Source organism: Microtus oregoni, unplaced genomic scaffold (assembly GCF_018167655.1).
Source record: "Microtus oregoni isolate MIOR12 unplaced genomic scaffold, Mior012 000140F_ref0000409, whole genome shotgun sequence".
In the NCBI taxonomy this organism is placed as follows: Eukaryota; Metazoa; Chordata; class Mammalia; order Rodentia; family Cricetidae; genus Microtus; species Microtus oregoni.
This window is the reverse complement of record NW_024544790.1, coordinates 186,894-211,158: the sequence shown is the minus strand read 5'-3', so window position 1 is coordinate 211,158 and position 24,265 is coordinate 186,894. Positions and strand designations below refer to the sequence as shown.

At 41.7% G+C, this 24,265-nt stretch overlaps 1 protein-coding gene across 3 annotated transcripts in view; it reads left to right on the top strand.

The window, feature by feature from the left end:
- Positions 1–24,265, top strand: part of LOC121444776 (CTP synthase 2) — a 123,781-nt gene that overhangs the window by 91,485 nt on the left and 8,031 nt on the right. For all 3 annotated transcript variants that reach the window (XM_041646694.1, XM_041646695.1, XM_041646692.1), the window contains exons 15-17: positions 1,244–1,299; positions 2,876–2,972; positions 12,182–12,326. In XM_041646694.1, the coding sequence (XP_041502628.1) occupies positions 1,244–1,299; positions 2,876–2,972; positions 12,182–12,326 (298 nt within the window). The remainder of the gene's footprint in view (positions 1–1,243; positions 1,300–2,875; positions 2,973–12,181; positions 12,327–24,265) is intronic.

The window sequence follows — 24,265 nt, the reverse complement described above, 5'->3', positions numbered from 1 at the left end:
CACTGAACTACACTCGTAGTCCAGAAGTCTAGTGTTAGGTCACACACACCACTGAACTACACTCGTAGTCCAGAAGTCTAGTGTTAGGTCACACACACCACTGAACTACACTCGTAGTCCAGAAGTCTAGTGTTAGGTCACACACACACCACTGAACTACACTCGTAGTCCAGAAGTCTAGTGTTAGGTCACACACACCACTGAACTACACTCGTAGTCCAGAAGTCTAGTGTTAGGTCACACACACCACTGAACTACACTCGTAGTCCAGAAGTCTAGTGTTAGGTCACACACACCACTGAACTACACTCGTAGTCCAGAAGTCTAGTGTTAGGTCACACACACCACTGAACTACACTCCCAGTCCAGAAGTCTAGTGTTAGGGTCAGAGTATATTTTAAGGTTGAACATGCAGTAATCTGGACAGTGGGTGTCTTGGTTATGGTTTCTATTGCTGAGATGAAACACCATAATCAAAAAGCAATTTGGGGAGGAAAGAATTTATTTGGCTTATACTTGCACACCACAGTTCATCACTGAAAGAAGTCAGGACGGAACTCATACAGGGCAGGATCCTGGAGATGCAGAAGCCATGGTGGAGTACTGCTTATTGGCTTGCTTTCCCTGGCTTTTTCAACCAGCTTTCTTACAGAACCCAGGACCACCAGCCCAGGGATGGCACCACCCACCGTGGGCTGGGCCCTCCTGTTGATCACTAAATGAGAAAATTCCTTACAGCTGCATCTCAAGGAGGCATTTCCTCAGCTGAGGCTCCTTCCTCTCTGACTCTGGCTTGTGTTAGGTTGACACACAAAAGCACCCAGTACATAAGGTGAGAGAATATGCAGGTGGCTCTGGAGACGTGACTCAGTTGGTAGAGTGCTTCCTTTGCATGCACAAAGCCATGAGTTTGATCACCAGTACCTCATAAAAATTGGACATAGGGGCTGGGGAGATGGCTCAGTGTATACAGTGCTTGCCTTGTAAACATGAGAACCTGAGCTCTGATCCTCAGCAGCATGTGATGAGCCTGGTGGTGTGCTCTTGTAACCTTAGCACTTGGTAAGCAGGGACAAGAGAATTGCTGCATGATTTCCTACCGGAAGACAAGAGAATCTACATTGTTCCTTGGAGTCTGGTCCTTTCTCTGACTCTGTTGGAGATCACAGAGATCTACATTCTTGCCCTGATTTGCTTCTGAAGTTCATCACTCAGTGTTAATTCCATTCTTATGTCTTCACAGAGAAGCTTTATGGTGACGTTCCTTATATAGAAGAAAGACACAGACATCGCTATGAGGTATGCCTTTCATCTGAGTTACTGAGGGATGTGAATGATTGGTGCAGAGAATCCCAGCAATTCTAAGTAGGCCCTTTGAGAACTGTGTCCAGCTTCATAATATCTGTAGGTGAGGCTGCTATATTTCCGTAGCATCTCTCATCATCATGGTGGAGAGCACAGCTGCGCATAAAAAGCTGGAGCAGTAGCTGAATGCTACATCCTGGTTCATAGACTGAGTGGGGGAAGGAGAGATACTGGGCCTGGTGTGAGCATTTGAAACCTCAAGACCACCTCCAGTGACACACTTCCTCCAACAAGGCCACACCTCCCAATCGTTCTAAACTTTCTCAAATAGTGATAATGACTAAGCATTCAAAAATATGAGCCTATGGGGGGCATTCTTATTCAAACCACCACAATGGGTTAATTGTATTTGTCTTTGTCAATTGGTGTCAGCTTCTAGAAAGGGACAGAAAAGAGTCCCGAGATCAAGGGAAAGAGGAATTTCAATCCTCACTCAAACTTGTGATTTGGGGTCCTGGGGAGATGGCTCTGGGTAAAGTGCTTGCCTCATAAGTGTGAGAACTAGAATTTAGATTCCTAGCACCCACATAAGTGCTGGGAAGTGTGATGGCCTGTCTATCATCTCAGCACACAGCAGGCTAAAGCAGGATTCTCGGGGCAAGCTGGGCAAGCTCCAGGTTCAATAGGGGGCCCAACCTTAGTAGACTATGAAAGAAGATACCCAACATCAACCTCTGGCTTCCATGTGCATGCACACTCGAGCACATGCACCCATACCCATGTGTATCCATAACATGCAAATACGCTTATACACATGCACACTATACACATATATATTTTAAAAATTAGAATTTGGGGATAGATAGTGTATGTTACTTTCTTGTTGCTTTGTAAAATACACACAAGACAAACTTAAGGAAGGATTTATTTTGGTTCACAGTTTAAGGAGAAATAGGCCATCATTATAAGGAAATCAGATATGAGGTATCTGATACCATTCTGACAGCAGTTAGGAAGAAGGGAGGGAGAAGGGAAAGTAAAGGGGAGGGAAGAAGGGAGGAATGCTGATATTCAGCTTATTTTTTCCTTATTTCCTTTTTATTTAGTTCAGCGCCCCTAACCATGGGGTAGTGCTGCCTCTATCAGGATGGATATTCCCTTCTTAGCCAGTAACTCTTTGGAAATGTTCTATACACATGCCAGTGTGTCTCCCCAATAATTGTAAATCTAGTTAAACTGACAATGAAGATTGGCCATCACAGATTGTTAAGTACACCTAACTCAGGGAAGCAGCAGATACAAGGATGTCTATAAGTGGTTGGTATCAAGGTCCTTTTCCCTATCCTATCTCTGAGTGATACAGCATGAACCTCCCAGGTTCATGTGACTTGAATTAGACTTCATTTCTCAAATTCATCAGGAATTTAAAATGAGATTTGGGGTGTTGAATATAGGAATTAAGTAGAGGGTCAATGCAATGGAAAAACCTTCCAATGGATGCAGGACCTCTTTATAAGCTGTTTGAATTTCTCTGTAGTTCAAAGCTTGACTTTCTTGCTTGCATTTCCAGGTAAACCCTAACATGATCAACCGATTTGAGAAGAAAGACCTTCGCTTTGTTGGTCAGGATGTAGATGGGAAGAGGATGGAAATTATTGAATTGACAAGTAAGTGGGTTCTTTGTTTCTAGAAAGCTTCATAATGACCTAACACCATTTTGTCATACACAGACTAATTTGGGATCTAGTTCATTGTCCCCTCCTCCAATTCCTCAATCCCTTGAAATACATACAGAACTTGTGTGGAAACACATTGCGTATAATCCTTGTCATTTTGGGACCTGCTAGTCTGAACTTAGCATCAGTAGCTGTATTTTCCCATCTACCAGCTGTACAAGTAGCAGACAGCTTTGCCATTTCCCCTTCTCAATCCCGTGGCAGCTCTAAATGCTCTGCAGAAAGCAGACAGCTCTTCTACTGGTGTTCTTGCTCTTCTCCTTGCTCTTGTTGGTAACTATGGATGTCTACTGCATGCCTATCCCAGATCATCTACTAATTCTCTCTACTGCTTGTGCTTGAAGGGCAACCTTGGCCAGTCATTGAATTTCTAGACACTAATCATTCCACTTAGAGTTTTTCATAAGACCAAACAAGGGGCTGGAGATGTAGCTTAGTTGGTAGAATGCTTGCCTGGCACGTGCAAAGTCCTAGGTTTTGTCCCCAGCACAGTATTACCTAGGCATGGTGGCACATTCTTGTAAAGTAATCCTGGCAGGAGGAGCAGGAGTTGTTCAAGGTTATTCTTGGGTACGTGTTGTGAACAGCCTAAACTACATAAAACCCTGTCTTAAAGCAAACAAAACACAAAGGACTAGACTTCTGTTGAGGAAAAGCTCAGAAGAGAGTCTGTAATTAAAGTACCTAGAAAGTTTTGATTCAGGGAGATTGCTTTGATTTAAAGACCAGCCTGGGCTTGTAGTGAGTTTGAGGCAGCTTTGGGTTATATAAAATAAATAAGTAGCACAGAAATTATATATGACTAGGCTAGGAGACCCTGAAAGCATAGATCCAAAAGCACACATTTGTTACTGACAAGACAGAAGGCAGCATTCTTCTCATTCAGCCCTACCCAGACATAGTATGCCTGAGGTCCTAGCTTCTCTCAGCTCCTTAGCTTGCCCAGGGGTCAGTGCGAACACTCTTTCTCTCTGTAGCTAATACCTTTTCCACATTTTTAAGTGATTAAAAAACTTCAAAAGCACATTTGTGACATGAGAAAATAATTATGTAATTATGTTACATTTGAGTTTCTGTCTTCATAAATAGTTTTTTTGGAGATTGGTATAGGGGTAGGAAGGTGTAACCTTTTTTCTCACCAAGGTCACAGCTGACATTCCTGTGACAAAAGATTAATAAAAGAAAAGAAATGGATGGGGATTTAGCTCAGTGGTAAGAGGCCCTGGGTTCAATCCTCAGCTCTGGAAGAAAACAAACAAACAAACAAATAAATAGAAGAGCAAAGCATATTCCATTTAGCTTTTCTATTATTGTTATATACCACTATGACCAAAAGCAACTTAGGGAAGAAAGTGTTTAAATCATCTTACAGGATATGTATAGTCCATCATCAAGGTAAGCCAAGGCACAAGCTTGAAGTAAAACCACAGAGGAATGCTGCTAATTGACTTGCTCCCAGGTAGCTTTCTTATACTGCCTGGAGATGGTATGGTCCACAATAGTCTGGCCACCCCACATCAATTAGTAGTCAAGAAAAATATTCCAAAGACATGACCATGGGCTAATCTGATAGAGGCAGTGCTTCAAATGAGATTCCTCTTCCTAGATGTGTTAAGTTGACAACTAAGATTAGTGATCACAAATCTACTCCTTGTTAATGTGACAATCAAACAAATCACCTTTAAACCATAACTTTTTTTTTTATTCCCAAGATCTCATGTTGGTATTGTAGTATATAATGGTCCAATTTCTAAAGTCTCAAAATCTTTAAAAATTTTAATGCTTTAAAAGTTCAGTATCTCTTTAAAAGTCCAAGACTGTTTAACTATAGGCTGTGGTAAAATTAAAAACAAACAAAAAAGCAAGCAAACAAAATAATTATATACTTTTTTATTTGAAGAGAATAGAACCAGGGTACAGGTACAACCAGATCAAAGCAAAACCAAAATCTTAACAGTGTAAAAAACTCCATGTCCGTAGTCTGGGACTCATTCATAATCTTCTGAGCTCCAAAAAGTTTGGGCAGTCCCACTTCTCTGGCTCTGCCATCTACAGCACTCAGCTTGTGTTATAGGTCCAGGCTGGCTTCCTTCCACACCTGCTACTGTCCTTGGCTGTTTGTTGTTCCAGAGTCCTGGAGTCTCCAATAATCTGGGGTCTCCACTCTAGCTGGGGTTGCACCTTCATCAGTGGCCTTCCCTAGCTTCCCTTCTGGGATTCGAACTCTGCCACATGGCACCGATCATCTTCTCTCCATGACTCTTTAGTTCTTCAGCTTTCATGCCACCAAAAAATCACTAACACTGCCAGGTGGTGGTGGTGCACACTTTTAACCCCAGTGCTTGGGAGGCAGATACAGGGGCGGGGCGGGGTGAGATCTCTGTGAGTTCAAGGTCAGATTGAGTTCTAGGACGTCCAGGCTTACACAGAGAAATCCTATCTTGAAAAAACAAAACAACCCACCAAAAAAAGTACCATGTAGGCCAGTCTTACACATTAATAAGGTAGACACTGACCAAAATTAGGGAGGAAAGGGCTTATTTTATCTTACAAGTTACAGTCCATCATCAAGAATGCAAGGCAGGAGCTTGAAGCAAAATCCGTGGAGAAATGCTGCTTGCTGGCTTGCTACCAAGCTCACATTCAGCTACCTTTCTTAATATAGCCCAGGCCTGGTGCTGCCCTCAGTGAACTGGACCCTTTTGTGTCAATTAGCAATCAAGAACATGGTGGCCCACAGCCATGACCACAGATCTCTCTGGTGGAGGCAATTCTTTTGGAGAGGCTTCCTCTTCCCAGGTGTGTCAGGTTGACAAGATTAGCTATCACAAAGCCTAACAAGTCTAGTTAGTTTCATGTGACACAGGGGCCTTCAGAAATGAAGACCCAAAGATTCAGAGGAAACTCTTTTTATTCTTAGCTTTGAAGAGGAATAGACAGTCTTGTGGAAATGTGATAAGGTATTATGGTAAATGTGATCAGGTGTAATAGACTGAGGGCCAGCAAGACTGTCCAGATTCTTCTTGGCCTCTCTCTGCAGCAATCTTCCCTCACAGATGCGGGGCAGAATCCCCTGGGAATGAGGGTCTTCCCCTCTACCCTGCTGGTTTTGTTTTTATTTTTCTGATACAGTCTCATATATTCCAGGCTTGTCTTCTTCAACTCAGTACCTAGCTGAGGCTTGCCTTGAACTTTTGATTTCCTTGGCTCTACCTTCCAGATGCTGGAATCACAGGTGTAGGCTACCATGCCTGGCAAGAATGAGGGTCTTATGACCTACTTTCATGAATGGTGATTCCAAGAGTTTATGCTGGCTCTCACATACAAAGGCAGGAATTATCAGAGTGACTTTGCTTTTAATATTGCAGTAAGTGAGATGCGTAGTTAGGAAAGACGCTTCATGACTTGCAATGCTTAAAATATTTATTATTCAGCCCTTTGCAGAAATATTTGCCACCCCCAGTCTAGACATATGACTATACATTTTATTTGACAAACTTGAAGACTTAGGGAATTTCTTCTTGATCTGTTTGTTTGAATGGATGTTCTCTTGGCATGTTAATTTTATGTCAAACAATTTAAAAGCTCTACAAACTCTTCCTCAAGACATTTTACATTAATGTACCATCAGTCTCCTCTCCTGGGAGTTTCTTACCCTCTCTGCCATTGACATTTGGAGCAAGATTATTCTTTGTTGTTGGGCTGTGTGGTTATTGGTCAGCATCCCTGGCCTTTGGTCAGTGGATACTAGTAGCAGACCTACTTCCTCCTACCCCTTAGTTGTAGTGTTCCAAAATAATCTTTACAGAGTTGGGGGAAATGTCTATCTTCTTGGCAGAGTATTTGTCCAGGATGCACAAGGTCCTAGGATCAATCAACAGTATCTCAATGCCAGGTGTGGTTGTGCATGCTTGTAATCATGGCACTTGGAAGGTAGAAGCAAGAAGATCAGGAGTTCAAGGTCATCCTTAGGTTCATTGAAGTCTACTTGGGCTACAAGAAACCTTGTCTCAAAAACCAAACCAAACCCAACCCAACCAACCAACCAACCAACCAACCAGTCAAATAAAAAACCATCTGTAGACACTAGCAAATCAGGAACCGCCTCCTTCCTGATTAATGACCATTCTCCTAGGTCATCAACTTGCTATTGGACTGTAAGCTCTTCCTCCCCTTCACACCGCAACTTGTAATCACTTGTCATGTGCCACAGAGTCTGTTAATGCAGAGAGGTGTTTGAGATTGCCCTTCCAGTTCCTGTCACCTTAGCCTCACTGCATGATGGCTTCAAGTCTAACTTGTCCTCAAGTTCCTCCCTGCCTCTAGGTTCTCCCATCTCTAGTACTTTCTAAGCAGGACAGGGCTCTGGCTTTGCAGTCTAATCATGTGAAATTGTTGGAGAAACCTCTCTGATTGGTTGAGTGTGAAGTACATGTTGGATACTCCAAAATGGAAGCCCAAACTGGGTATGGAGGTGCATGCCTGTAATTCCAGGATTTAGGTGGCCAAGCAGGAGGATCACTGTGAGTTTGAAGACTATCTGGTTTACATAGTGGGCTCTACGCCAGCCAGGGTGACATAAGGAGACCTTGTTGACAAATCAATTAATAGCCAGGCATGGTGGCTCATGTCTTTAATCCCAGCACTCGGGAAGCAGAGGCTGCTGGATCCCAGAGTTCCTGGACAGCCAAGGTCTACAGAGAGACCCTGTCTCAAACAAATCCATAAAATAAAGTGTTAGAATGATGTTAGAAAACCTGCTTTTTCTTTCTTTCTTTTTTTGATGGTGGTGCACACATTTAATGCCAGTATTCAGGAAGCAGAGGCGGGTGGATTTCTGTGAGTTTGAGGCCAGCCTGGTCTACAGAGTGAGCTCCAGGACAGGCTCCAAAGCTATACAGAGAAACCCTGTCTCGAAAAAAACCATATATTAATATATATGTAATACATGTATGTGAAATTGTCAAAGAACAAATTTAGCTTGCTAAAATATTATTGATCATAAACAACCAAAATATATAAAATTGAAGTTTTTCATTATTATGCTTTATTTTATTTTTACTTTTAAAAAATTGTTTTTATTGATTTATATATTTTCCTCCATTTCCCTCCCTTCTTCTCCCCTCCCCTTCTACCTTCTCTCATGCTCTCCATGCTCCCAATTTACTCATGTCTTTTTCTACTTCCCATGTAGATTAAATTCATGTATGTCTCTCTTAGGGTCCTCATTGTTGTCTAGGTTCTCTGGGATTGTGAATTGTAGGCTGGTTTTTCTTTGCTTTATGTCTAAAAGCCACTTATGAGTGAGTGCATATTATATTTGTCTTTCTGGGTCTGGGTTACCTCACTCAACATGATGTTTTCTGGATTCATCCATTTGCCTGCAAATTTCAAGATGTCATTTTTTTTTCTGCTCTGTAGTACTCCAGTGTGTAAATGTACCACATTTTCCTTATCCATTCTTCAGTTGAGGGGCATTTATGTTGTTTCCAGGTTCTGGCTATGACAAACAAAGCTGCTGTGAACATAGTTGAGCACATGTTTTTTGTGGTATGATTGAGCATCCTTTGGGTATATACCCAACAGTAGGATTGCTGGGTCTTGAGGAAGGTTGTTTCCTAATTTTCTGAGAAATCACCATACTGACTTCCAAAGTGGCTGTACCAGCTTGCACTCCCAGCAGTAACAGAGGAGTGTTCCCTTTACCCCACATCCTCTCCAGCATAAGCTGTCATCGATGTTTTTGATCTTGGCCATTCTTACAGGTGTAAGATGGAATCTCAGAGTTGTTTTGATTTGCATTTCTCTGATGACTAAAGATGTCGAGCATTTCCTTAAGTGTCTTTCAGCCATTTTAGATTCCTCTGTTGAGAGTTCTCTGTTTAGGTCTGTACTTCATTTTTTTTATTGGATTATTTGTTCTTTTGATGACCAATTTCTTGAGTTCTTTGTATATTTTGGAGATCTGATGTGGGGTTGGTGATGATCTTTTCCCTACAGGCTGCTGTTTGCCTTGTTGATCATCTCCTTTGCTTTACGGAAGCTTCACAGTTTCAGGAGGTCCCATTTATTAATTGTTTTTCTCAGTGTCTGTGCTATTGGAGTTATATTTAGGAAATGGTCTTCTGTGCCAGTGAATTCAAGTGTTCTTCCCCTCCTTCTCTTCTATGGGAAAACCTGCTTTTTCAACCTATGTGCTTTAGGCTTCCAGACTCTCTTTACAACTTGGCATCTGTTTCTCCATCTCAGCTCAGGTCATAATTCTCCGATTTAAATGCTTTTTTCTGTCTTTTACCATTTCAGTGTTCCATAATCTATTTGAGTGCTTTAAGAATCCCAAATAGAAAGAGAGTGGGGGTGAATCCCAATCCGGGAGGAGACTTGATGTTGGAGATAGCTTCCTTGAACATAGTAGCCTCTTACCTAGACCCTGAAAGAAAATAATGGATATTTAGTGTGTTTATTAGATGCTTGATCTAAAAGCCCCTGCTAGGGAGTCCATATGTACCTGTGGTGTCCTCACAAAGTGGTCGATGGATGTTAATTCCTCCCTTTATGGCAGAGGCTGGAGTTCGTTAAATAACATGTCCAGGACCATTGAGCAGGCATTAGGAGGTGGGGAGTAAACTTGAGACAGTCCTCCTGCTTCAGCTTCTCAAGTGCTGGCATTAGAGTGTAAGCCACCGTGTCTGGTTGCTGTGTAGAGTTTTGAATGAGAATAGTGATGGTGTGTTTCAGGAGTCATTTTGATGTTGAATTCAAGTGTGATCACTGATGGCTGTTGAAGGCTACCAGCCTTTCGTGACTTGTGAGAAGGGGCAGAGAATTTCTTAAGCAAATAGCTGTTTGTTTACTTGGTTCAAGTGCTTATTCTCTTTTCATTCTCTTGCTTCTCTTATTATCAGCAAATACCGAGAGGCCATTTTCTTCACAAAGATTTAGATTCCCATCGACGCCTTCAGATTTAATGAAGGCTGGGAAAGAAATGAGAGCTGCTGTACAACCTTGCAGGTTTTAAAAGCCGACTGCAAGGGAATTCATTTTATGAAGGAAAATTCCCCAGAAGATTTGATCTTAAGTACCCTTTAGAAGCATAACCACAAGTCTCTACTGTCCCTCAAGGGTTCTGAGAGGAACAAGACTTGAGATTTGTAGAATGTCAGAATCTGCTTAGAAGCCATTAAGAGCATTACTTTTAAAGGTACTTTGTTTGACTGATAGAACATCATCAAAATAAAAACTCTTTCATCATTCTTCATATCCACACAGAGAATTTGCTTGAATAAAGCGATTCCGAGCAATGATCCATTCATTGAAATAGTCTGTCCCTGGCTATGACATGATGTGTGTCACAGCATCTCTCCATAGCTCTGCAGAAATAGAAGTACTGTCTTTTTCTTTCTAAGACATCCCTAGATATTATGCTATAATGTTTAATGTGTTTTACTTTAACGTTATATTGCTCAATTTCTTCTCTAAGCATAGATGACTTTTTGTTTTTAAAATAAATTTTTATTTATTATGTTTTTGTGGTTTTTTTACTTTAGTACATTTATTTATTTGTGGGGGGTGGGATTGAAGGGGGGTCTCATGCCATAGCTTGTGTATGGAGGTTAGAAGACGGTTTTGATGCTTTCCTTCCACCACATGGGTTCCAGGGATGGAATTCAGGTAATCAGGTTTGCTGGAGGCAAACATTTTACCTGCAGAGCCATTTCCTAAGGCCCTTGGTTTTTTGTTTGTTTTTGTTTTTCTGAGACAGGATCGCACTATGTATCTGAGGCTTACAGTGTAGACCACAACTTTCAAAGTTGTGGTGATCCTCCTGTCTCTGCCTCCTGAATGCTGGGATTACAGGCTTTTACCACTATGTTTGGACTGTTCTAGTTTGCTTTCTGTTGTTATAAATAGTATGACCAAAAGCAACTTGGTGAAGAAAGAGTTTATTTTGGCTTATACTTCCAGGTCACAGTTCATCACTGAGGGAAATCAAGGCAGGAAGTGAAGCAGAAACCATGGAGGAACACTGCTTGCTGACTTACGTTCTAGATCATGCTGAGATATATATATGCCAGACCCATTTACATGCGGATGGTGCTAATCACAGTGGGCTGGCCCTCCCTCATCAATTAAGCCAATCTCTTACAGACATGGATAGGCCAGCATGATTAATGCAGTTCTTCACTTGAGGTCCCCCTTTCCCAGGTGACTCTAAGTTCTTCACATTGACAATAAAAACTAATGAGGACACTGACTTTTGTTTTGTTTTGCTTTTCTTTGAGAGTGGGTCTCCTATAGCCCAGGATGACTTTGAAGTGTAGCTGAAGATGACCTTGAACTCCTGATCTTCCTGCCTCCACCTCTGGGGTGCTGGGATTATACTTGCACCAACATACTCTGTTCTTTTTTTTTTCTTTTGTTGAGGGAGAAGGTATCATTCCCTGTGCCAAACTTTCATAGCTGAGAAGCCCTGCAATTCAAAGAGGCTTCTGCTTACATATTCCTCCTCTGGAACAGGTCAGACCTGTTCAGGAGAATTTGTTCCAAAGCAGAAACTAATCTGCCTGCTCAGTCTAGTGGCTACCAGCTATTGAATGTTCAATTAATTTCTGTGTATGTGTGCATGTGTGTGTGTGTGTCTATGCAAAGGCCAGAAGAAGATATCAGTGTCTTTTATCACTGATAAAAGTGTCTTTTATTGCCATGAGATGGAGGTTTCTCAACAATCTGGAAACTCCCCATTTGCTGCTAGGCTGGCTGACCAGGAAGCTCCCCTACCCCTTCTGTCTTCACCCTCCTATGCTGGGATTCCAGGCATGGGGCAATGGCACCAAACTCTTTTACATGGATGCTGGGGATTTGAACTCAGGTTCTCATGCTTGCTTAGAAAAATGTTTTATCCACTAAGCCACTTTCCCAACCTCAGGTGGTGGTTATCTTGAAGTTTAGGGATACTATGGAAATTGAGCCAATGAAAGGCCTTCCAGAAGCAGGCTAGGGCTGGGGGATATAGCTAAGTTGGTAAAATGCTTGCCTAGAATGCATGAGGTGCTTAGTGTGGGTATTCAACTATATGGCAACCTTTCTAGCGGTTGTCATGCCTGTTTGATTCAAGCACATCATACTTGTTTACATTCCAGATCATCCGTATTTCGTTGGTGTCCAGTTCCATCCGGAGTTTACTTCTAGGCCGATGAAGCCTTCCCCTCCATACCTGGGGTTCTTACTTGCAGCAACCGGCAATCTGAATACCCACCTCCAACAGATGAGCAGACTGTCGTACAGGTAACCAGTTTAGTGCTCCTAGCGATGGGTCCAGATGCATGGTTACTAGCATATTAACTTTTCCACAAAATTTAGAATCATTGTGGAATTTAAGTTTTGAAGAAAAGTATGTATTTAATTTTTTTCTGCATTCTATCTTTAGTATCATGCCTAAAATCTTTCCTGAGGAAACATCTTATAAATTATAACCCCGATGTTTTTTTCTAACACTTTCATAGTCTAATATCCAACAGCGTATCTGGACTTTATTGTGAGTTAATAGTATAAGGTAAGGGATCTGATTTTCCTTGTCTTCCCTGAAAGTTGTTAAGTAAATTGGTTTTTATTTAATTTCTGTTTAACTGATGATCCCTTATACCTGAACTTTTGCTATTCTTTTCATTATCAAGACTGTGTCTACTTTAGGAATATTATCATTTAAATTTCAAAGATATATTTTGCTATAGTGATATATACCTGAATTCCCAGTATTTGAGAGCTGAAGCAAGAGGATCATGGATTCTAGGAAAACCTGGTAGGCATAGTGAGACAACATGTCTTTAGTATTTGTTTTTGGAGACAGGGTCTCTCATACCCCAGGCTGTTCTTGAAATTGCTATGTAGCCAAGGATGACCTTGAACTCTGGATCCTCCTGCCTCTAACTTCTAAATACTGAGATTACAGATATCTGTCACCGCATTTAGCTGTCCTGAGGATGGAACCCAGGGATTCATGCATGCTAGGCAAGTACTCTTACCTACTGAACAAAACCCAGATAACCAACCATAAAAGCAAAAAACAGGAGCGGAGAGAAGGTAGTGCTCTGTTCTAATTTCCCAGATGAACAGCACAGTAATTGTTAAGATCAAGGTAGTGACCAAGATTTCATTACATTTAAATAATAGTTTGGATAGAATTTATATCTGTACTTATTCTCCTTCGAGAATGTTGTATGCATTATATGGAGAAAGTTTAGATGTGGAAGGAATTACCTAGACTATTCCAGCCTTAGGAAGGGTGATTGACTATCACAGTAATACTGTGTGTTGCATAGACTCTTACCCTTGTAAACAACCATTGCAGGCTGCACTTGAGATCATGGAGCATCGGTACCAGGGATGTTTGTGAGCTTGTGTTACACAAGCCTTCTTATAATGGCATTATTATTCAGAGACGCTCACGGCTCTAGTGCTTCCCATTTCCGTGGGTTCATACGGGAACAGCCTTACATGGCTTACATGCCTGCTGCCTTATCAAATTATTAATCACTCTTTGCTGTCTTTAATCAGAGCAGTGGCCTTCCTACTGTGTCTGAGGGCTACCATAGGGAGCAGGCTAAGGGGTCTCCAGATTCTTCTCTGTTTCAGATGTGGTCCCCAGATTGCCTGCTTGTATGCTATGGTTCTACACAAGAGATTTCATGCGAGGAAAACATTCCCGGGTTCTCAGGCGGCATAGTTTATGTTACAGATTGAAAATTCCAATGTGGAATTCCAAATCACATGTGTGCCGTGAAATGCCATGGCTGCCTTACGTTCTCTTTTATTAGATTCTCATGTAGAAAAGGAGGTGACAATGAAGCAAGTTAGTTGGCTGAGAGAAATTATTCACTGTTAAGTATCTGGCTGTTTGCAAGAACAAGCTAACAAGTGAATGTGTGTGGTTCGTGTAGTCTGGCTGTCCTTGTACCCGCCTGCTGAGTGCGACCTTTTGATTCCTGCGTGGAGGCTGGCACTACTGAGTGAAGCTCCTCCGTAGCTGAGCACTGGCCTGAAACAGATACAGCCTTAGAAGAAAAGCCCCTTTAATGGAGCTCATCCCAATTTCAGCCGACCTGTATGTAGGCCTCCATGGTTGTACACCAATCACAAGTTGGCACCTTCCCTATGTCTGTCTAGCTACCTAGCATACAGGTGGCTCTCCACTGAAGTGGTAAGTGCAGGCAGCAGCAGAAGGTGGTCTAAACCTGATATACTACAGGGATCTCAATAAAGAATGGTGATTGTTGGCAGATATGGTTGTGCATACCTGTAATCCAAGCACTCCAGAGACTAGAGGATTACTGCAAAGTCAGTGCTGGTTCTGTCTACACTGTTGGTTCCAGGCTAACCAGGGTTACATATCAAGACCCTGCTTCAATAAAACAAAATACCCCCCCTCCAAAAAAAAAACAGCATAGAAAATACAGCTCAGTTGTAGAATGTTTGCTTAGCATGTATGAACCCTGAGGTTTGATCCCTAGCACCACATAGCACCACATAGTACCGCATAGCACTGCACAGCACCGCACAGCACGGCATAGCACCGCATAGCACCGCATGGTGATGCAGGCCTGTAATCCAGCACTTTGGAGGTGGAACCAAGAAGATCAGAAGTTCAAGGTCATCAAAGCTAGCCTGGGCTACGTGAAACCTTGCACAAACAAACAAAAAACCAATAAACAAATCCCCCAACCCCCAAGAATGGTGACCAATAATCCAGTGACAGACACTAGAATTACTAAGGACTTCTTCCCTCAGATTCTTTCTTGCACCTCCATGGGACTGCTGAATTTTGAAAGGCAGGTGACTGCCTTGCTGGCCACACACTGCTATGAGGTGATTTATTTCGAGCTGTGTTTCTTTCAGAGAAGACTACTGCTTGTAAACAGCTCGAGCATGGGCACTGCAAGGATGTCTCCTTGCCCTGAAATTCTCTCTGATGCATGTACGGGCAGCCTTGTCTTCACGGGGCAGAGTGTAAAGGTCGTACCTTTAGTAAGAACACCTGAGCTGTAACCTCTGCATTCTTCCCAGCCGAGAATATTTATCACTGAGCACTTGGGAGATGTAAGAATATTATTTAGGGATTTAGAGCTGGTGAACCAAATCTTCAGCCACTCTGTTGTCTACAGAATGGCAGCAGTTCTAACAGCTAATTCCCCCCAGTTTTAGGCTTACAGTAGTCGGTTCAATGGCATAATCATTCTAGGGTAGTGTTTTTAGTTTTTTTATTAATTACTGAAAAGTACATGTAAAATCATTAAGGTAGTAAGATGGCTTAATGAGTAGAGGCACTTGCTGCCTAGCATGACAGTCTGAGTTTGGTCCCCAGGATCCACTTGGTGGAAGGAGAGAACTGACTCCCACGAGTTGTCCTCTGACCTCCACACACACACACCCCCACCAACTCCACACATGCGCCTCCCCTCCCCCCACTAAAGTGTAATTTAAAAGTACATGCAGCCGGGCACGCTAGTACGTGTTTTTAGTCCAAGTGTTCAGGAGGCAGAGGAAGGCACAACTCTTGAGTTTGACGCTTAGCCTTGTCTACTACTAAGTTCAGGCCAACCAGGACTACACAGTGAGACAACCCCCCCAAAAAAAAGAATAAGGGAAGGAGGAGGAAGAAGGAAGGAAGAAGAGGAGGAGAAGTAGCAGCAGTTGCTATCACAGCCAGGTGTGGTGGTTCACACCTATAATTCTAGCACTTGGGAGGTGCAGGTAGGTGAGTCACCATGGGTTTGATGGCAACCTGGACTACAGATTGAAGCCTTGTTTCAAAATATAAAACAAAAAATTAAACTAAGAGCCTTGGTTTGGTTCCACCTAAGAATACATGCGTATTCAGTAATTGTTGAGTCAAAATCAGAATATAGTTGTGCTCACAGCTCATATTCATGACAGTGACGCAGGGTGCATTGCATACAGGGGTCAGTCAGGGACGAGATGTAAGGAGAGTCTGAAGAAGGAAGAGTTTCAGGTTTTCTGTACTCCCTTACTCCCTCTCTGATATCAAGTGCACCCTCATTCCAGCACTGGCACACAGGTGTGTGTGTGTGTGTGTGTGTGTGTGTGTGTGTGTGTGTGTGTGTGTGTGTGGTGTGTGTATGCGGGTGTTTCTGCCCATAGAATTTTATTTGAGACTTGGAATTGAGGGATTTTTACTAAGGGCTTCATCATACAGATGTTCTCTGCCTAGCATCCATCAAAATTCCAGCCTTCCTGAAGGAAAGCAGTGATCATCATAAATCACATATGCGAACAGTGTAAACTGGGAGAAGTGACCTGATTCAAGTTGGTAGTGGAAAATTCATTCTGAAAGTCCTCAGCTATAGACTGACCCTACATGCGTTCTGAAAGATGGCAACTGCCAGGTTAAATTTTTTTGATAAGTACAATGAATCCATTTGTAGAGTAAATAAGTCTAATGGGAAATTATGGTCCATTCAATAAGTAATTGTAATCTTTGGTAATATGTCTCCTTCTGTGTCTGAATATTATCTGTCCTGTCTATAAGAGGTAAACACAAGGGTTGGAGAGATGGCTTAGCCCTTTGAAAATGCCTACAGTTCCTCCTGGGGACCTGACTTTGGTTCCCAGCACCTACATCTGGCATCTTAAAACCACCTATGAGTCCAGCTCAGGGGATCCACCACCTTCTTCTGGCCTCCTTGGTTACCTGCACACAAGTGGTATTCCCTCACAAAGACATGCACATATGCCTGTCTTTAAAAGGGAACCACAAGTTTGAATGGTCTTGCTAGCATGGTTAGAGTGGAATCAGACTGCTTCATATAATTATAAGAAAAATTTAGAAAACTTGGACACTTGTGTCAGGAGTGAGGGGACAGAAACACAGCTCCTCAATGTTAGTCTTAGCAGTTACAGGAATTTCCCAAGACTTTCAGGAACCTTGATTCAGGCCAAATTAGGGTTTGTGACTTGGGCACTGGAGAGAATTCAGTACTAGCTGGTATAATGAAGTAGAGTTGGAGATTTTATTGAAGATATTTTAATATAGAGGGTCAAGAGGAAGAGAGGTGCTCAGAAGAAAGTACTACACAGTGAGAGCTTAATGTAGGCTTCTCCCGATACTCACAGAAAGTAGGGCATAGCCGAGGTGAGTTCTGGCTCTGCAAGGGACACGCACAGTGACTCGTCTGAGCAGTAGCCGCATATACAAGTTGCATCAAAAAAGCTTGCTTAGAAATCTTTTTCCCCTTTTTCTTTTTCATTTGATAAAAGATATCTGAGGTGGCTCTGGAGATGCCTTGAATGGAGTTATAGTCTGGTAAGGAGAAATCAGGAACCATTAGGGTTGCATTAAGGACTTTAGTATATGTCTTTTCCCTATAAATGGGTTTCTGATGAAAATTCTTAGAAAATGTTTTATAGATAGAAAGGGGAAAAGACTTTTTTTTGAGATTTTCATTATTTTTACTTTCTGTATGTGGGGTGTTTTGCCTGCATGTATATCTGCACACCATGTGCAGTACCCACTGGGACCAGAAGAGTTGTCAGACTGATGGAAGTCACCATATAGAAGAGTTGTCAGATCCTCTGTAACTGGAGTTACAGACTCATGGAAGTCACCATATAGGTGCTGGGAACCAAACCTGGATCTTCTGGAAGAGCAGTCAGTGAGTTCTCTTAATTGCTGAGCTATCTCTCCAGCCCTGAAACGGGTCTTAAGCAGCCAGAAACTAATTGTGCTGGAATTCTCGATTCTCTATTGGCAAGAGGCTTTAATTGGTTTCCAGGGTGAGGAGCTCCTCTCTGCTTCCCATGTTCCCAAAACATTCCTGGTCTTCCATTTCTACCTTTATTGTTTTCTAAGTAGAATATGCTAAGGTGCGTATAATTGGGAATTCTTTAGTCTGTAGAAACAAATAGTCTATATAACCTGTGTGAGGAATTCCTCTGGGGATGGTGCTGGTGATTGAACTCCAGGCCTTGCTCTTGTTAAGTGTGCAGTCTTATACTGAGTCACGCTCCTCAGCCCCAGCCTGGGAATTCCATTTTAAAGCAGCAGAAGGATATACAGTTTACTGTTTTCAGCACATGTGTTTCTCTGTCTGCCCTGCATAGCTCTTATGCCCAGTTGCTATGCAACAAGTTTAAGAATGGCTTCTAGTTTTATGATGCGGGCATCTGTCAGGCCCATTTGTAGGTTGGAGTAAAACTCTTGCTTGGGTAGTGCTCATTTTGTATCAGAGCACAAGAACTCAGGTACAGACAGTCCACAGTCCACAGGAATACAACTCTTTGGGGAAGCAGGGCTTTAAAGGATAAAACAGGGCTTTTAAGACGATTGAGTAACATTTTATTATAGGTTTTGGACCTTGAATTATGACTCCAACGAACATTTACTGTCTGTTGTACAAAGAGATCATCTTTTCATGGAAAATCAAGAGGCATAGTGGTATAAAAACAATAGAGAAGGTACTTGATGATGCATTGTATTTGACTGACTATTGCAGACCAAACTCAAAAGTCAGAACTACTTCATAATGAAAAGAGTCCTTAAAGGAAGTGTGTTTCTGGAGTCTGATTCTTCCATTTCCTGCTCCCCTTCTAGACTGAACTTCTAGTGTAAGTCCATTGTTTTCTTCCCATATTGTAGTAAGGAGTGTGTGGGGGGATTGTTCTGTCCCGCCCAGCTAGCTTACACCCAAAATAATCACACAGAAATTGTATTAATTAAATTGCTGCTTGGCCCATAAGCTCTAGCCTCTTTTTGGCTAACTCTCACATCTTGATTCAACCCATTTCTAATAATCTGTATGTCACCACGAGGTTGTGGCTTACCGGGAAAGATTCAGCATGTCTGACCTGGCAGCTTCATGACGGCTCTCTCTGTCTCTGCTTCCTTCCTCCCAGAATTCAGTTCTGTCTCCCCACTTACCTAAGTGCTGCCCTATCGAAAGGCCAAGGCAGTTTCTTTATTCAACCAATGAAAGCAACACATAGACAGAAGAACCTCCTACACCACCATATGTTCTTGCCACTTATTTTTTTTTTTGAGTGATGCTGAGTATTAAACCCAGCCAGTGCTTTGCACATGCTCCAGCCTTGGGCTCCATCCCTGGCCTACTATGACACCTTCATCTTTGAATCCTGGAGGCAGTCAGAGAAGGAACACATTTCATTCACATTGTCTCTGTCTGTCTTTCTAAATCACTTACTGACTTCCAACCTGAGATGTGATACTTCTCTGTTGATTTCAAGATGCAATGTTACAGAAAATCTGGGGGAAAACACCCATAAGCTCAACAACCTAAGATAATCACTGTATTAAATTTTAAATATTTACATCTAGTCTTTCTACCTATTCTTTTTGGTTGTAGTTATGTGGTAGTTTCAATGAGACTGGCCCCCATAGACTCATGTTGGAATGCTTACTAGTTACAACAGTTGGTGGAACTGTTTAGGAAGAAGTAAGGGGTGTGGCCTTGTTGGAGGGGATGTGTCACTGGGCTTGGGCTTTGAGGTTTCAAAATCCTGCACTATTCCCAGTTAAAACTCTCTGCCTCATGGTTGTCGTCTCAACATATGAGCTCTCAGCTATTGCTCCAGTACCATGCCTGCTTGCCTATTGTCATGTTTCCCACCATGATGGTCATAGATTCACTCTCTGAAGCTGTAAGCAAGTTGCCTTGGCCATGGTGTCTCTTCACAGCAACAAAAAAGTAAGCCAGGTATAATAGTGAATATGTGTATTTTCCCCCCATTTTTTTTTTATTTTGTAAGCTTTCAAGTATATTAGCAAGATAGAAGATTAGTCCAGCAAACCTCGTAGCCATTTGAGCACATTTACCAGTTGTTATAGCTCTGTTATGCCCCCTTTCTCTCTCTGTCTTCTGTATACAAAGTTTACTTTTGGACCTTTAAAGGTTGCAAACATGGTGGCACTTCATACCTAAATATTTCATAAAATTTCCTAAAATTAAGACATTTTTCACACAGGTCCATGTCACACCTAAGAAAACTAACATTCACTTCCAATGGCATTATCTACTATTCAGCCCATACTTTTAGCTTTGTAGGAGAGTCTCACATATCCCAGGCTAGTTTCCAGCTCAATATGTAGCTGAGAATTATCTCGAATTCTTCCCACCACCTCCCTGGTACTGGGATTGCAGGCCTGTACTGTCACACTGGTATACGTTGCTACCTTCATCTTTTACTTAGTACAAAGCCTTTTGCCTGGACTTCCCTGCCTCTGGTTTTTCTTTTTCTAATCCTCCTAAGCTATCTTCTGCCATTAGAATGGTCTTCCCACATGACTTTGCAGCTCAAAACCCTCAAAGGCTTACCTTGGTTTATAGATTAAAATGCACATAAATCCATACAGAATATCTCGAAGTCTTGAGAACTCCCCAGAGAAGTTTAATGCCTTTGCCTCCTGACTATTGATATATGTTCTGGACCTGCTTAGTGAGAGGGAACACCAGTCTATATCCTATTAGGACGTCAGCTCATGGGGCATGTGAAGGTGGGCACGGGGCTGGGGGACACTGTACTGTGTTAGCACTGTACCTTTCTCCCTCCAAGCCTTAGAGTCTAAGGCTTGCCTTCCTCACTTTCCTGCTCCAACCAAAGACTCAGAGGTTCTCCTCTGCACCTGTGTGCCTTTCAGTTTCCAGTACTCTGTGAACTTGGGCCCACCTTGACTTTTGGCCTTCATGGTTGATGCTGCTAGGGCCAATCATCCAATATGTGCTCAAACGTTTTATTGCTGTGGTGGTGGTTTTGATGGTGGAGTTGAGGCTTCTGGGTCTGCATCTGTCACTCTTTGGAGGTTGTGTCCAAGTCGCCATTGTCCAGCCTTAGGGCTGCTGTGAGGAATAGTGGCAAGAGGCTTGGTAAACTTATATCAAAAGACTGCTTTTGCTCCTTTGTTACATTGGGAAAGAAAACCCAATCTTTTTTTTTAAGCAGTTCTTTTTAACGCCCGCCCACCCCCTCCCCGCATGATTGTTTGACTTTAGCACATACTGTGAGGGGTTTTTTTCTGGTAAATTATTGTTAATAAGTCACATCTGAGTACTCCTTCTTTTGGGGATTATGCATTGGTTAAAAGGTCTCTTTATAGGCTGCACTTCACTGTGGCGTTGATAATACGGTTGCCAGCGAGCAATGTCGTTCATAGTGATACAGACCACTGTGCTTTGAAAGCCCTGCCTGGGTTGAAGTCTCCTGTTTACTATGAGATGCAAAACTCATTCAGAGCATACTAAGTTTTTATTCCTTGCTTTTGTGTTTTATGGCTTCCAGGGGCCCTTTGAGAAACAAGAAAGTCTAGCAGTACCAATGCTTTGGGGAAAACTGTGCATGGCAATGTGTTTTTAAAACACACTTTTTCACACGAAATGGATTTTGATACAAAGTATTGTAGGAGCTCATGCATGCTGTGAGTCTTAACTATGCCATTAGACTTGTTTTAAAATTTTAACCACCTCTTTCTATTAATAGAGAAGAAGTGATTTAATGGCTGCTTCAGGGTAGCATAAGAGGTGGGATATATGGAGCATCACCATACCCTTCCCCTAGTATCTTAGACTGTTTTTATATACTGGTAATTTATTAGGAGTAAGGCGTCATTGACAGACAGGTTATTTATTACTTTTAAATCAATAACTATAATTTAAAACTTTTTCAAATGACTGAAATGTTTTGCCATTTGGTATAGTGCTGGCCTAGCATGTATGAAGCCCAGGGTTCCATCCCTAGCACCATGTAAACAAGCTTTGACAGATCACATCAGCAATCTAGCACTTATGAGGTAGAGGCAAGAGGAGCAGAAATTTGAGGTCATTCTTGGCTACATAGTGGATTTGCAATCAGTATGATCTACAAAAGACTGTCTCAAAAACAAATAAACATGGAGACCATTGTGGTCAAGCCTTGAAAGTCAGAGTAGTGTCCTAGAATAGCAATTCCCACCTGTACTGAAACTGATGGTTTTTGTCTTGCCACTATTAGAACCCAGACCTGAAACACAGAGGGCTGTGAGCAGGACAGCAACACACCCAGTCTTTCTGACATCTGGAGGTGGAAGGCAGCCTGACTGCTTTCACATTGCATAGTCTCACATTAACCAAGCCCCACTCCCTGTGCTCTCACGTAGCCTAGTCACATACACCTTATTCCCTTGCCTTGGTCAAGTAGCATAGGATACATACTAACAAAGCCTGCTTCTTTGTGAATGACCTCCCTTTCCCCTGGAAGCGATTAAGAGTAGACTCCTTGCTTTGTTGGTAGAACTGAAGCTTCTTATTTCAAATCCCCAGCTAAAAATCTTACACAAAATATGGTTTGACTTGAGCCAGGTAGTGGTGGTACATACTTATAATCACAGCACTTGGGAGGTAGAAGCAGGCACATCTCTCTGAGTTTGAGGCCAGCCTGGTCTATAGCATGTTCCAGGACAATCAGGGCTACACAGAGAAACCCTGTCTCAGAGGGAGAGGGAGGAGGAGAGGGAGAGGGAGGAGAGAGAGAGGGAGGGAGAGGGAGATCCACGAACTACTTTTTAAAATAAGAGAGTTTCCACAACTTGCAGGACATGTGCATGAGAGATAATTGCTATAATTTTAATTAGCCACACATAGAAAAGCCTTTAAAAAACATTTTTTTGAGGAAATAATGATAATCATGACTACCATAGTGATTATAGTTTATTTTTAGTCATTTATTGTTTTTTAAGTTTACTTATAACATTTTTATTTTGCATGCATGATACTTTGTGTGTGTGATGTGTTGAGACAACAACTTTCAGAAGTCAGTTCTCTTCCTTTCACCAAGGGGTTCTTTGGCTCGAACTCAAGTTCTTGGGCTTGGCGGCAGGCATCTTTACCTGCTGAGCCATCTGGCTGGCCCCATTAGTTTTAAATCAATACTCTCCATTAAAACTTTCTCAGATGATGGAAATGTTCAATAATCTGCACTATTAAAAAATGGCAGTCATTAGCCACAAATGGCAAAGTGCTAGTATAAGTAAGGAATGAAATTTTAAATTCCATTTCACTCTTAATTGTTTTAAATGTAAATAGCCATGGTTACTTGTACTTATATTGAATAATTTTAAAACTGTGCCTTCCTAAAATGTAACAAGAGCTATATGTGTCTGTTTTGTGACACTTATTAGAATTTAACATGAAAACCTCTAGTATTTAGCTAAGCATAGTGCTGGTCTTTAATTCCATATGCACAAAGATGAGGCAGGAGGATTGTGAGTTTGAGGCTGTGTGGACGACATTGCAGAATCATTTTCTGTTAACAACAACAAAAGATCCTAGTGTGTGTGTGTCTGTAGATTATTTAAAAAGATGGGTTATTTTAAAATGGAGCTGTGATAGTTTTAGTGAAATATGCCTGTCTATGTGCATATCTAGCTTATGACTGACTTTTGAATTTGTTTTGTGTGAAATAAAAATGATCCCTTAAACCCTATAGGTCCCAGAGTGGCAACCACATTTTCTAGTCTGTTGCAGAAACTGGTGTTGTTTTATGTTTGTTTGGTGACCCACATTTTATTTCTATCACTTGTTTTTTGCTTCCAGATGAATGCTTTAAATCAGCAAGTTTAGCAGGAACGCCTAGTCTGAAAATTCTGTTCTTGAGTGTCATGGTTTATTGTTCTACCTAGTCTCAGAACGCTTAGGAAATATTTTTAACCTTAGCGATGAATAAATTCAAGCTGAGCCTCAATTTGCTTGACTCAGGTGGTTCCATTCTAATGCACTGACAGCTCGGTGAAGACAACCTTCAGGTAGAAAATGAGAGCTGGTGGGTTAGAGTCGAACCATCTGAGGGCTCTGGTGGGGAATTCTGCCTGGTACAGGAAATAATTCATTCTTACATTAATTTTTGTTTTTTAAATTAATTTAAAAATTATTTTTAGTAAATAATTCGGAAACTTAAATTTTTCGAATTTAATGGTTTTTCCTGACTCTATATTTCCCTAAGTTTTGAGAGCATGTCATAGGAACATGTAACCTTCATGAATAGCAAAAGCTTATTTTTATGTAATTTTCAGACCAGATTTATACATCTCTGACTAATCTCTGATGAAGATGTAGTTGTTTGGATTTTTAATTAATTAGTTAGTTAAGTTTGAGATAGGCTTTCACTCAGAAGCCTACAATATCTTGGAATTCACTCCGGAGTCTAGGCTGGCTTCAAATTTATCATCC